The sequence below is a fragment of the Artemia sp. Qi Xiang Cuo genome, chromosome 9 (assembly GCF_049724085.1).
Source record: "Artemia sp. Qi Xiang Cuo chromosome 9, ASM4972408v1, whole genome shotgun sequence".
In the NCBI taxonomy this organism is placed as follows: Eukaryota; Metazoa; Arthropoda; class Branchiopoda; order Anostraca; family Artemiidae; genus Artemia; species Artemia sp. Qi Xiang Cuo.
Window position 1 is genome coordinate 7,141,182 of NC_142802.1, and position 13,490 is coordinate 7,154,671.

At 33.5% G+C, this 13,490-nt stretch overlaps 1 protein-coding gene across 5 annotated transcripts in view; it reads left to right on the forward strand.

Moving 5' to 3' along the window:
* LOC148948272 (potassium voltage-gated channel subfamily KQT member 1-like) overlaps positions 1 to 13,490 on the forward strand; it is a 420,960-nt gene that overhangs the window by 376,004 nt on the left and 31,466 nt on the right. For all 5 annotated transcript variants that reach the window (XM_089093855.1, XM_089093854.1, XM_089093858.1 and 2 more), the window contains one exon: positions 13,194 to 13,290. In XM_089093855.1, coding sequence (XP_088949981.1) covers positions 13,194 to 13,290 — 97 coding nt within the window. The remainder of the gene's footprint in view (positions 1 to 13,193; positions 13,291 to 13,490) is intronic.

Sequence of the window (13,490 nt, forward strand, 5' to 3'; positions counted from 1 at the left end):
AATTCTATGGTTTCCTAAAAATTCACAAGGATTGAGTTCCTTTGCGCCTAATTGTGGCCTCTTATAGTTCGCCAGCTTCCAGACTGGGGAAATGGTTAGCCACAATTTTTCGTCCTCTTGTGTCAACGTAAGCTTCTTACATTAAAAATTCAGTACTCCATGTGGAAAAATTAAAAAACCTTGATATAAATAAAAGACACAATTTTGGCCAGTTTTGATGCCATTTCGATGTATACATCATGTGATATAAAAAAATGTGAATTTGCTCTTCAAAAGAAACTAGAAGATAATATTGACCGGATGGATTACAAAACATTAGATATTGAAACTATTACGCGACTTGTTCGCCTTTGCAATAGATATTCTTTATATTTTCGGTACAACAATCAATTTTTCACCCAAACAAATGGGCTCCCTGTGGGTACAAGCCTTTCACCTGTTTTGGCCACTTTTTACATGGAATTTATTGAAACCTCCGCTTTGAATACTTTTCCTCTGAAACACCGCTTCTGGGGCCGGTTTGTCGATAATGTGATCTCTGTCTGGAATCACGGAGAGATAGAACTTAACGCTTTTTTACTTCATCTTAATAGTTTCGATTCCAACCTTCAGTTCACCTTGGAACTGGAAGATAATCATAAACTGCCTTTTTTAGACGTCTTAATCTTCAACAAATATCTCAGCCTTGAATATTCAATTTATAGAAAACCTACACATAATGATAGGTATTTGCATTTCTCTTCCAACCACCCTCATTGTGTAAAAAGAGGAGTAGTTATATCTTTAGTTGATCGTATCATAAGAATTTGTTCAAAGGCTCATATAATCCCAGAATTAAATTATCTGAAGGACATTTCGTTTTGCAATGGATATCCCATCAAGTTACTGGAATCCATCATAGAAAAAAAGAAAAAAAAAGGCAGAAAAAGATTTATCATCTCCACAACCCCCAACGGATATCATCCCTTTAGTGGGCGATAAGAAAGTTTTTACTGTTTTGCCCTATTTTCGCAAATTAGGTGACAAATTGCAAAGAACTCTTAAAAAACATAACTTAAATGTCACCTTCAAAAATTCTAATAAAATCCAGAACTATTTTAACAGTGGTAAAGATAAAACGAGCCCTATTTTGGGCAGTGGTGTTTATAGGGTTCCATGTTCTTGCGGCTGTTTCTATGTTGGAAGAACCCATAAGTAATTGGAAGAGAGATTGTTGGAACACAGGTCCTCAATCGACAAAGCTATGGAGCTATGCCAAAGGCCTGAGACTTTTGATTCCGCCTTGGCTCCGCATGTGTATGACAACCCGCACCATTTCGTTTTATTCGATAACACCTCCATTATTGCCCCTGTTAAAGGTCTCATCCAAGTTTTCAGGGAGGCAGTTGATATGAAAAAGTACATTCACCGAAAGGTTGCTCTCAATAGAGACACGGGAGAAACCTATTTAAGCTCCATTTATAATGAATTAATTAATTCTGATCGTCTTTACTTGAATATTAAAAAAAATCAAATTTTGCAAACTAACCTAATCTCTGATGATGTTTTAGCTGGAAAGCGTTTAGCTTTTAAAAATGTCTCTGTATAAATTAAAAAATTGAATTCCCATTCAGTACTGTATTTTTTCATTCAGTTACCCTTTCACCGTTACATGGAGAGGGTCTTCAAATTTTAGTTGCGTTTCGTTTCAAGGTTTGAAAAATTTTTTTTTATAGTATCCATGGAGTTTTATTAGTAATTTCGATGTTATTATCCTGCACTGAGGACGGTCAAGCGGAGGTCTTGACCGAAATATTTGTATTTTAGTTCATATGTTTCACTGGCTTGTATAATCCTCGTTTTTCTCTTTTTTTACTATTGTTTCGTTTTGTCATGATTAGCCAGTGTGGTCTTAGAAAATTATATATATATATATATATATATATATATATATATATATATATATATATATATATATATATATATATATATATATATATATATATATATATATATATATATATATATATATATATATATATATATATATATATATATATATTTATATATATATATAGAAATAAATTATATTCTTTTTTTTCACTTTTATCACTTCTTCACCAGTATTCGCTATGTATGTGGTCGGAAGAATACCAAAATGTTCAAATTATCCCTCAACTGTAATTACTCTTAGAAACTTATCTTCGATTTCGACATCCATTTCTTGCCATATCTTCTGGAGTGTATCAAACAGTTCTTGGTAATGAACTGTAAGTTAAGAGTGACTCGGCCCACTAGTAACCGAAACTCTAAACAAAATTTTGGTAACAATAGATGTGTCAAAAGAATTAGCTTTATATGCTGATTCCAAATATATAAAATTCATTAATTTTAATGTTACCAATCAAACGTTACGAGCCTAAGTAAATTTGTGTGATTGTCGAAAAAGAGAGGAAACATGCTCCAAAAGTCATGAAATCTTACTGAAAAATGCACCATCAGATTCAGCGTATCTGATAACCCTGCTGTAGAGTTTTCCAGCTCCCATATTTAAAAACGTGGAACTTTGAATTTTTTGCCCTAAGAAAGATCATGGATGCGATTTTTTTTCCTAGGGGTATTGGGGAGAGGGTAGCTCCCCTCATATACAGAATTGTATTTGTTCGTTTGAGTTTATTTTTTATTTTATACAAGTTAAAGAGAAGAAGAAGTAAATTGCCAATGCCGTAAAGCTGTGTTTCTCGTGCTTCTAATTGAACCCCTAAAGCAGAATAAATGTAATATAAGCCCCAACTACGAAATTCTGCTCTATAGTATTTCCGACGTGTGTCGGAAACGTTGTTGACGTGTGTCCGACGTTTTCGACGTGTGTCGAAGTTATTTAATGAATTGGAACCCTCCTTTTCTGAAAGTAAATCTGCATTTGAAACCGATTACTGTATCTCTTTTTTTTTGGGGGGGGGGGCATGCTTAGTATTTTCTTCATTACAGCCTTGAATGCTAACCTTTTTATGACCCTGATTATGGAAACCTTTACTAAAATCCCAAAGAAAGCAATCGCAAGTTTCCAGGGGAAATTTTGCACGGGGGAGGATTTTTTGGCATTCATATACGGAATCCTTTTTATTTGTCTTACTCTCGCTTTGGCTGCTCAAATTTACATGTGGATAGAATGTTCGGAGGAATTATCTGAAGGAAATTTTTAGTGAGAGGGAATTGCATAGGGAATCTTTCAGTGGGGGGGGGGGGGATTTCCTACAGGAGGAATTTGCCGTGGGAGAAGTCTTCCGCGGGAGGAATTTTCCGTGGGGAAATTTTCCGCAGATGAAACTTTATATAGGGAGGGAACTTTCTGTGGAAAATTTATATGGAGGGAAGGAGGATTCCGGCATGATATGAAAAGAAGACCAGAACTTAAATTATATAAAAACTAGTTTTTTTCTAAAGACACGAAGGAGAATTCTCCAAGAAGAATTGTCTGGGGAAAATTTTTCCGAGGAAAGTTTCAGAGAGGAGGGAATTTACCTTGCGTAATTTTCTTAGAGAATTCTCCACAGAGGGGGAGGGGGTTTACCGGCATGATTTGGAAAATGATCAGAAATTAAGTTAGAAAACAAGCTTTTTTCAACTAAAAGCTAGGAACAACATTGAATCTTAAAACGAACAGAAATTATCCCATACATGAAAGGGGCTGCCTCCTCCTTAATCCCTCACTCGTTGTGCTGAATTTTCTTAGTGCTTTTTGCGAAGTAATTTGACGGCCTTTATATTTCAGAAGTCGCTGTTAAACAATTGACACAAAAACTCAAACTGTCGCTTAAAGACCAAGGGTTTGAGGAGGGATCATCCTCCCTTATGCAAACAAACTGACAATTTCTGCTTTTTCTAAGATTTAATGTTGCTCTTTACTTCCAGCTGTAGTTTTATTTTTATTTAATATTTAAATAGTACGTTGTTTTTAATTCATTGTAAAAAAAAAAAAAAAATGCCATCTAGATTATACGGAGGAATTGAACTTTGTCTTTGTTTAGGAATTTTTTGGGAATTATCTTTGTTTAGGAATTTTTATGCGGGCATAAAACTGAGGATAACCTTTTTCAGGGTAGGAAATGTTGTCGAGCTAAAAAATCTCGTCTTTTAAATAGTACGCTGTTTTCTACCAATGGGAAGTACCTAACGATTTTCGGAAAACCTTAATTAAACCACTGTATAAGAAGGATGGTAAGAGTGAGTGAGGTAATTATTGAGGCATTGGCTGGTCTCTGAAGTTAGCAAATTATTTAGTATTATGATACTTTTTAGACTGAGAGACACTGTAGTCAAAGTTTTAAGAGAATAACAGTGAGGTTTTAGAATAGGTAGAGGATGTGTCGACCAAAATTTCACTCTTAGGTTAATAATTGAGAATTGCTTGAGTCATTAAACATCTCTAGAAGTCAGTTTAGAGATTATGAGCAAGCGTTCAATTCTGTTGATAGAGGAGCTTTAGCAAAGGTCTTATCCTTATATGGTATACGATGCAAGTACAATAAAGTGATTAGTGCTATGTACGAGAATAACACTGGTGCGGTTAAGGTAGGAAATGAGGTTATCAGCTGGTTTTGTATTAAATCAGGAGTTAAGCAGGGTTGTGTTCTATCCCCCTTTATGCGGATCATTTTGATGGGCTTTGTCTCACAAGGAATGTAATGGGAGTACATCGGAATCAAATGGGGAGGAAACACTCCTCGTGGACTTAGACTATGCTGATGGTTTAAGCATCCTTGATGAAAGTTTGAGCAAAATGAATGAATTTTTAGAGGTTTCGCGAGTTTGGGGCGCTAGAATAGGTTTGAAAATTAATGTTAAGAAGACTAAGTTACTAAAGCTAGGAATAATTGAAGATGAAAAGACGATGTTGGGTAACGAAAAGATTGATTAGGTAAGCAGCTTCACTTATATTGGTAATATTATTAGTAAAGATGGTTGGAGCAGTGAAGATGTTAAAAGTAGAATAGCCAAAGCTCAGGGTGTTTTTTCATAGTTAAAAAAAAAGTTTGGAATAATAGAAAGATAAGTCTGCAAACCGAGATTAGAATTTTAGAAGCTACAGTGATGACAGTGGTCAAATATGGCTCTGAAGCATGGGCGCTCCGAAAAGTCGATGAAGATTTGCTAGATTCCAGAGAAATTGCCTATGCATTGTTCTGGGTACCCGGCTGACTGACTGTAATTTAAACAGTAGGCTGTACAAAGATGTGGTTCAATCCTGCTTTCTAGGGCTATAATGAACGAGAGATTGAGATGGCTAGGGAATTTTGTGCGGATGAAGGATGAAAGATTGCAGAAGATTGTCCTTTTTGGCCAACCATCTAGGGCTAAACGGAAAGCATATCGTCCTCGTCTTGGGTAAGAGGACGTCATAAAGAAAGATCGAAAGGAAATGGGAACTTCCTTGGAGGGTGTTAAAAGGGAAGCTTTAAATAGATTGGGATGGAGGAGGAGCGTGCGCAGCTGTGTTGGCCTCAGGTGGCTCTGGTGCTGTGGTGAGTTGTTAGTAGTAGTAATATTAGTAGTAGTAGCAGTAGCAGAATTAGTAGTAGTAGTAGTAGTAGTAGTAGTAACCAACATCCTATAGATTATAAGTTTGATTTGAATGCAATAATTAACTTAATTCAGAACTTTTTTCGTAAGGGCCTAGTGCTGTAAATACCGTGTTTTGGGTAGCAGGGTAAGGTAAGGATCAAAATTAACTATATATGGCAAAATAAAAAAAAAATTAAAAATGGGTAACCTCCCTCCTCTCCCCCAAGTCTGACAGCTCTGTCCAAAACAAAGGTTATTCCGGTTCCACCACAGGCAAATAATGGCCTATTTTCAAGATTTGTGCAAGTGATCCATTATTCTCAGCTGGTATCCTAGCTCCTTGGAAGAGACAAACAAATATCTGATTTATTCTAACGAATAAAATTATCCCAGCTCCAAATGAGTACTAATGGAGATAACCAATGGAGATAAAAAATGGAGAAATCATGGAAGGTAAACAGGATGGGTGGTGTGCAGAAGTACAGGATGGTTGGCCCCCAGCCCCCTATGGAACTTCCAAGCTGAAGGACCAAGAAATGTAAATCAGCACGGTTAATAGGGAAGGGACTGTAAAGTCTAGTGCTCCGTCCTTTACCTTTTATTCTACCGAGTAAACATTTTTAAATGTAACATTTGCGTTTTATAAATACCTAATTTTTCAATGATCATAGACTATCTTTTATTAGAAAATGCTAGCTTATACTTTTAATGTAGATTCCATTTCTTCGAGAGACTTAGGTGCTTCTCCATGTAATTTCTGGAAGTGACAGCTTCTTCTGCTATCCATATTGGATCAGAGTGTCCCATCCTGGTTTGTTTTCTATTTGCATTTTTCTTTTTCTTTTTTTTCCTGACAATAGGGAGGTTTTTTCCATTGTGATACTGGTTAAGAAGTCTGTGTTCTATGTCACTTTTCTAGAAAAAAAATAAAAAAATAAGATTTTGGTCAAAATAAGTCCATTCTTGAGCCTAGAAAATGGGAGGATATTTTAAATAATTTAATTACTATATAACTTGTATTTTGGCATTCAAATTAAATACAAATGTAAGGGAGGTGTGTTTTTCTGGTTAAAAAATCCTACAATATTTGACCTTATATTGCTGGTCTTTAAGTGTCGGTGAAATGACATTAAAGTACCCGGGAGAGTGAAAATATAATCTCATTTTTGAATTGGTTACAAAAAAACTTATACAACTATTTATGACTTAAAAAATGAAAACGAATTTGGGACTTACACAGTTTTTTTTTGTGAAAATGTTCTCATATATAGAAAAAGGTGAAACCTTAAAAGGCGAAAATATGTAAAAATAGAGGGAACCAGGCTATTAAGACATTCTATGATGAGGAATGTAGGAATAAAAGGGAGGAACATTGGGAGGCACTGAAGGAATTAAAATTAAATGAAGAAGGAGATGATTTTAAACAACTGTATCAGAATTACAAGAGAGAGAGAAAGGAATATAAGAATCTTATAAAGGTAAAAAAAGAAAGTTTGAGATAGAAAAATCTTAAAGGCCAAGGTTAGTCTTTAGAAAGAATGAATCAAAAGAGTTTTGGAAGTTTGTAAAAAAAATCAACAGGGAATACAAACGAATAAAAAGGTGCAATCGAGGCAACAAGATGGCTGAACTACTTAGAAAATAAGGAATTATAAGAAATTAGTTGCCAAATGGCACCAAAGCGACTAAGAAGGTGTAGCATATCTTATATGTTTGTTTTTTTTCGGACGATAATTGCTGTCAAATTCAGCGAGTAAATTTGGCTTATTTATTTTACCGGCTCTATGATACTACCCCAAAAACTTCATAATTTTATAGTAAACAAACAATAATTCTTAGAAAATTGTGGTTTTCATAGGAGAAGAGACCTGGGATGGGTCCAGGAAGAAAAAAATAGCTTTTGTTTTGATCTCCTGGGTACTTTGGCAAAGCTAAGAAAAATTAGGCTTTCAAACACTGGTTAAACAATATGCTTGAACAAAACAAACACAGCAATTGATCAATTTCAGGTTCCAAAATTTTGGTTCGTGTAATAATTTGACTAAATTTATAATAGATGCTTGATGTCCCTAAGACGCAGGGAAATAACTTAAAAGAGTGTTTTTTGGTACTTGGTTCAAATACAAACTTTTTCCTCATTTTAAAAACATTTAAAAAAACACACTAAATTTAAAAAACGTTTTAATTTTCAAAAAACTTGAAATTAAAGCTAGAACACAAAAATATCCCATCTCACAGTTACTCTAATCGTCTTACAGTTGCTCTATATTAAATAGTTGCTCTATTTTTGAGGGAGGGGGTCCTGAAGGGGGAATTTTTCCGCTGAGGATAGGGAGTTTTTGAGAAGGAGTTTTTGAGGATGAGTTTTTCGTAGGGGGATAGGGATACGCCGGACTCCCATAAAATAACGACAAAATTCTATGTTGTATGCTAGGCTATAATTTCCCCGAGGTACTACATCACTCCTTTATGTTAAAGTGCAACCCACAGCACTATTCGCGGTCCCATTAAAGTTGACAAGCTCGTGGAAGATCATTCCGAGACTGTATAGGCAGAATTTTTTTGCTATGGAGTCAAACTTAAGTTTAATTGGAGGGCCTTTACATTGCCCTGGGTCTTTAGCCCCTCTCAGCTTCAGAAGCACAAATATATTGCGCCTCTATCAACTCGTGACTGTTCAGTGTTCATGCATGGGCCAAAGGCGATTCTAGCACATTATGGAAATGCCGGTGCAATTGCCTTGGATAAATGTCAATAAGTATACATTAGTGGTTTTTAAGCTTATTTATTGCAAATCTAAGTCTAACATTGCTATTTAGAACCAAAAAATCATAAAACATCTTGTTAACATCTCGTCAAAAATGTTTTACTGTCACCAGAGTGGGCAATTAAGGACTTCTGAGCACGTTGATTACAATTCTGAGGCTGATGTGGAATTCCATATCCAGAACACATTACTAGGCTATGTACTTCACAATGAGTCGTTTATTTTCACTACAGCTAGTACTTAAGTATATATGAAGCTCTTGATTACACTTCTTATGCTAATATTGCTATATATAGAGATCGGAAAGTCAAACACATAAGAAGACATTTGACAAATAGTGAAGACTTTCAAGAATCTATCGCTAAGAAATTTAGGAGGGTTATTGTTTAAGGAGCTGAGGTTAATATAGCAGTCTAGAGTAAATTGATAATAAAGTACCATTTACATCTAAGCTTGCGTTTCATTTTCACCAAAGATTATATTTAAGGATTTTTAATGTCAGTAAATCCAAAGATCAGTTCAGCATTGCAATAGAAAATAATTGTAATGACTGTTTCAAAAATCAGCTCAGCATTCAGTTCAGCATTGCAATATAGAAGTTTAAAATCAGTTTAGTATAAAAAAGAATTTTAATAACTGTATCAAAAATCAGTTCAGCATTCAGTTCAGCATTGCAATATAGAATTTTAAAATCAGTTTAGTATAGAAAAGAATTTTAATGACTGTTTCAAAAATCAGTTCAGTATTCAGTTCAGCTTTGCAATATACAAGTTTAAAGTAAGTTTAGTATAGAAAAGAATTTTAATAACTGTTTCAAAAATCAGTTTAGCATTCAGTCCAGCATTGCAATATAGAAGTTCAAAATCAGTTTAGTATAGAAAAGAATTTTAATAACTGTTTCAAAAATCAGTTCAGCATTCAGTTCAGCATTGCAACATAGAAGTTTTAAATCAGTTTAGTATAGAAAAGAATTTTAATAACTGTTTTAAAAATCAGTTCAGTATTCAGTTCAGCATTGCAATATAGAAGTTTAAAATCAGTTTAGTATAGAAAAGAATTTTAATAACAGTATCAAAAATCAGTTCAGCATTCAGTTCAGCATTGCAATAAAGAAGTTTAAAGTCAGTTTAGTATAGAAAATAATTTTAATAACTGTTTCAAAAATCAGTTCAGCATTCAGTCCAGCATTGCAATGTAGAAGTTCAAAATCAGTTTAGTATAGAAAAGAATTTTAATGACTGTTTCAAAAATCAGTTCAGTATTCAGTTCAGAATGGCAATATAGAAGTTCAAAATCAGTTTAGTATAGAAAAGAATTTTAATAACTGTTTCAAAAATCAGTTCAGCATTCAGTTCAGCATTGCAATATAGAAGTTTAAAATCAGTATAGTATAGAAAAGAATTTTAATAACTGTTTCAAAAATCAGTTCAACATTCAGTCTAGCATTGCAATATAGAAGTTTAAAATCAGTTTAGTATAGAAAAGAATTTTAATAACTGTATCAAAAATCAGTTCAGCATTCAGTTCAGCATTGCAATATAGAAGTTTAAAATCAGTTTAGTATAGAAAAGAATTTTAATGACTGTTTCAAAAATCAGTTCACCATTCAGTTCAGCTTTGCAATATACAAGTTTAAAGTCAGTTTAGTATAGAAAAGAATTTTAATAACTGTTTCAAAAATCAGTTCAGCATTCAGTCCAGCATTACAATATAGAAGTTCAAAATCAGTTTAGTATAGAAAAGAATTTTAATGACTGTTTCAAAAATCAGTTCAGTATTCAGTTCAGTATTGCAATATAGAAGTTCAAAATCAGTTTAGTATAGAAAAGAATTTTAATAACTGTTTCAAAAATCAGTTCAGCATTCAGTTCAGCATTGCAATATAGAAGTTCAAAATCAGTTTAGTATAGAAAAAATTTTTAATAACTGTTTCAAAAATCAGTTCAGCATTCAGTTCAGCATTGCAATATAGAAGTTTAAAATCAGTTTAGGATAGAAAAGAATTTTAATAGCTGTTTCAAAAATCAGTTCAGCATTCAGTTCAGCATTGTAACATAGAAGTTTAAAATCAGTTTAGTATAGAAAAGAATTTTAATAACTGTTTCAAAAATCATTTCAGTATTCAGTTCAGCATTGCAATATAGAAGTTTAAAATCAGTTTAGTATAGAAAAGAATTTTAATAACTGTTTCAAAAATCAGTTCAGCATTCAGTTTTAGCATTGCAATATAGAAGTTTAAAACCAGTTTAGTATAGAAAAGAATTGTAATAACTGTTTCAAAAATTAGTTCAGCATTCAGTTCAGCATTGCAATATAGAAGTTTAAAATCAGTTTAGTATAGAAAATAATTTTAATGACTGTTTCAAAAATTAGTTCAGCATTCAGTTCAGCATTGCAATATAGAAGTTTAAAGTCAGTTTAGTATAGAAAAGAATTTTAATAACTGTTTCAAAAATCAGCTCTCCATTCAGTTCAGCATTGCAATATAGAAGTTTAAAATCAGTTAGTATAAAAAAGAATTTTAATGACTGTTTCCAAAATCAGTTCAGCATTCAGTTCAGCATTGCAAGATAGAAGTTTAAAATCAGTTTAATATAGAAAAGAATTTTAATGACTGTTTCAAAAATAGTCTTGGACGTTTAAAGAAGATGGCTAGTACCCCTAAAGCTAGACCCTCATTCCTTGGAGAAAGTTAGGCCAAATTCATTTGTGCAGCTCCAAAGGCAAGAGTTCCAAATTTTGTAAATAACACACTTTAAGCAGAGGCTTCACAGACAACTAAAAGTAGAAAGACTGAAATGCTCCTAAGTTATTGAGTCTTAATTATTAAGATATGGTATGATTACCCTAAGTAGAAATACAGTAAGTACATATTTCACAAATGGTATTTATTCCCTGCAAAAGCTAGTATATAGCAATTTCTGAGCTTGTTGAAAGCTAGGAGAGGATCTGAATTAGAAAGTGTTAATTGAAAGTGAAAAATTGAAGTAAAGTGTTAGAGAGGGATGGGAAGTACATTTCTAGAGTCCTTAAACTGCGATAAAGTTGTAGGAAATTGTGTAGAAAAGAATAAAATTTCTTCGGTAATTTGGAAGTGAAAAAAGAATGGTATTGAACAGAATAGAAGCTTTCTCAACAGTTGGGAAGTGAAGGAAGCTGTATTCTCTGGGGAGGAGATATCTCCTATAATAGCTCCTATGGTAACTAATAGATACCTAATAGCTCCTATGATACGTAATAATAAGATACTACGATAAATAAAATTCTAAAAAGTGGTGGGGGGGGGGGCTAAAAAATTAGAGATGTACTGAATATTATGAATGATTTTTGAAAAATGAGTGATTTAGGTGAGTAATTTAGTGATAAGTGAAAGGAGAGACCTAGTGATTTAGGAAAACTGCAATTAAACCATTTTAATTGAAAGGTGGTAAGAATTAGTATGATGCAAAAGCTTGAATAGTCTAGGAAGAAAATGACTTTGCATACTGATACTCAGGAATGTGTAGAAGAATTGCTAGAGCCCGCAGAAGCCCGTAGAACTAGATGGACAGTAGTACAGCTTAGACATAAACCGTCTCCAAGCATAGACATGGAATATATTAAAATAAACAAATAATAAAATAATATATTAAAATAAAACAAACAAGTACCAGTGAGTTAAACAGCCTTACGATCTCTTGTTCTTATGGCTTTTGGCAGATTTTCCTATACCTTTAGTTCATATATTTTGTACGTTTTGAAAATACAACCTGTTGTGAAGGGGATAAATGCAGGTAATTGAAACCAACCAGATACTTAGTGAAGTGCCCCTTCTTCCTCGTCATCATAAACTCCATGGAGAATTACTGCAGCACTTTAAGGTAGGAACCCCTAAATGTAAATTGTTGCATCCCTACTGTCCTCTCCCAGCAAATTTTTCTAAGAATGTGATTTGACTTAAATATCGACCTTCACTAATCTCTACTACTACAGGTTTAATGACTCATTCAGAATTATATCCCATATACTGTTTGAGTATTACCTAGTATCTGTAGGACTAAAGCAGATTTTTATCGGTTTCCCACTGCCAAAACATAGTACCGAGATCCTTGAATTAGTAAACCTGTCATCTATCTCCAACATAGAATGCAATACCAACGTCAGGAATAAAACGGACTTCAGCCAACCTATTGACGAATTTTTGGATTTTTATCTATTTATTTTTTACTCCAAAATTGAAAAATAATCATTATTTCTTGGTTTTCCTGAAATCTGAAAAATGCATGCATTAGTTTTGGCAAAGGATACCCCTATTCAAGTCCTTTATATGGACCCTATTTGTTTTCTAAGCAACTGGGAAAAAACAGGAGATTATAAATCAAAAGCCTGCTTACCTCTCTACAGGCTAAAAGAAAAGTAGGAAAAAATTTCGAATGGTTTCTCTTAGGTAGTTTGGCCAGAAGAAAACCTTATTACAGAAGCTATCTAGATAAAACACCTACCCCACGTTCAATGGAGCTTATTCCAGACAATTTTTGTCGGTATGTCACTGAAAAAGACCTCTTATTGGATGATGGCGATAGCATGACATCACTTTCAACCAATCAGAGGCCTTTTCCACTGACAAACCCATTAATTACAGCAAGTTTTATTGAACGTTAAACAGGCTTGGCATCCGTCAAAAGGGGAATTACAAGCTATGTTGATCAAATATTTGAGTCTGAAAATTAACTGAACGGAAACCTCCAACAGACCCTGCACCAAAATAAACGCCCATGGAGGTGGCCAGAGTGATACAAAAATGAGCTACTATAGATCAAATAATTAACTCAAAGACAGAAACAAACATCTAGACAAAAATCCAAATAATTTTGACTTAAAATTATATTATCTTTTGTTTCAGGCTAGATCAAATTTTAGGAAAGCAAGGAAGTAAATCTAAAGATGTATACGAGTCGAAGCTAAGTCTTGCATCCCGTGTAGTAAAAATAGAACGTCAGGTAAATCAAGTTTTATTTGATTTTTAGGTTATATTCACATATTAATAATATTCACATATTAAGCATTTTTTTTTGTTTAAATCTGATGTATTATTTTCTCTTGGCTTCTATTACAGCATTTTTACTCTCTGTTATGTAACGCGTTTACGTCACTAGAGACATCTGAACTAGACTTCAAAGTAGACGCTTTTACCGTGTTC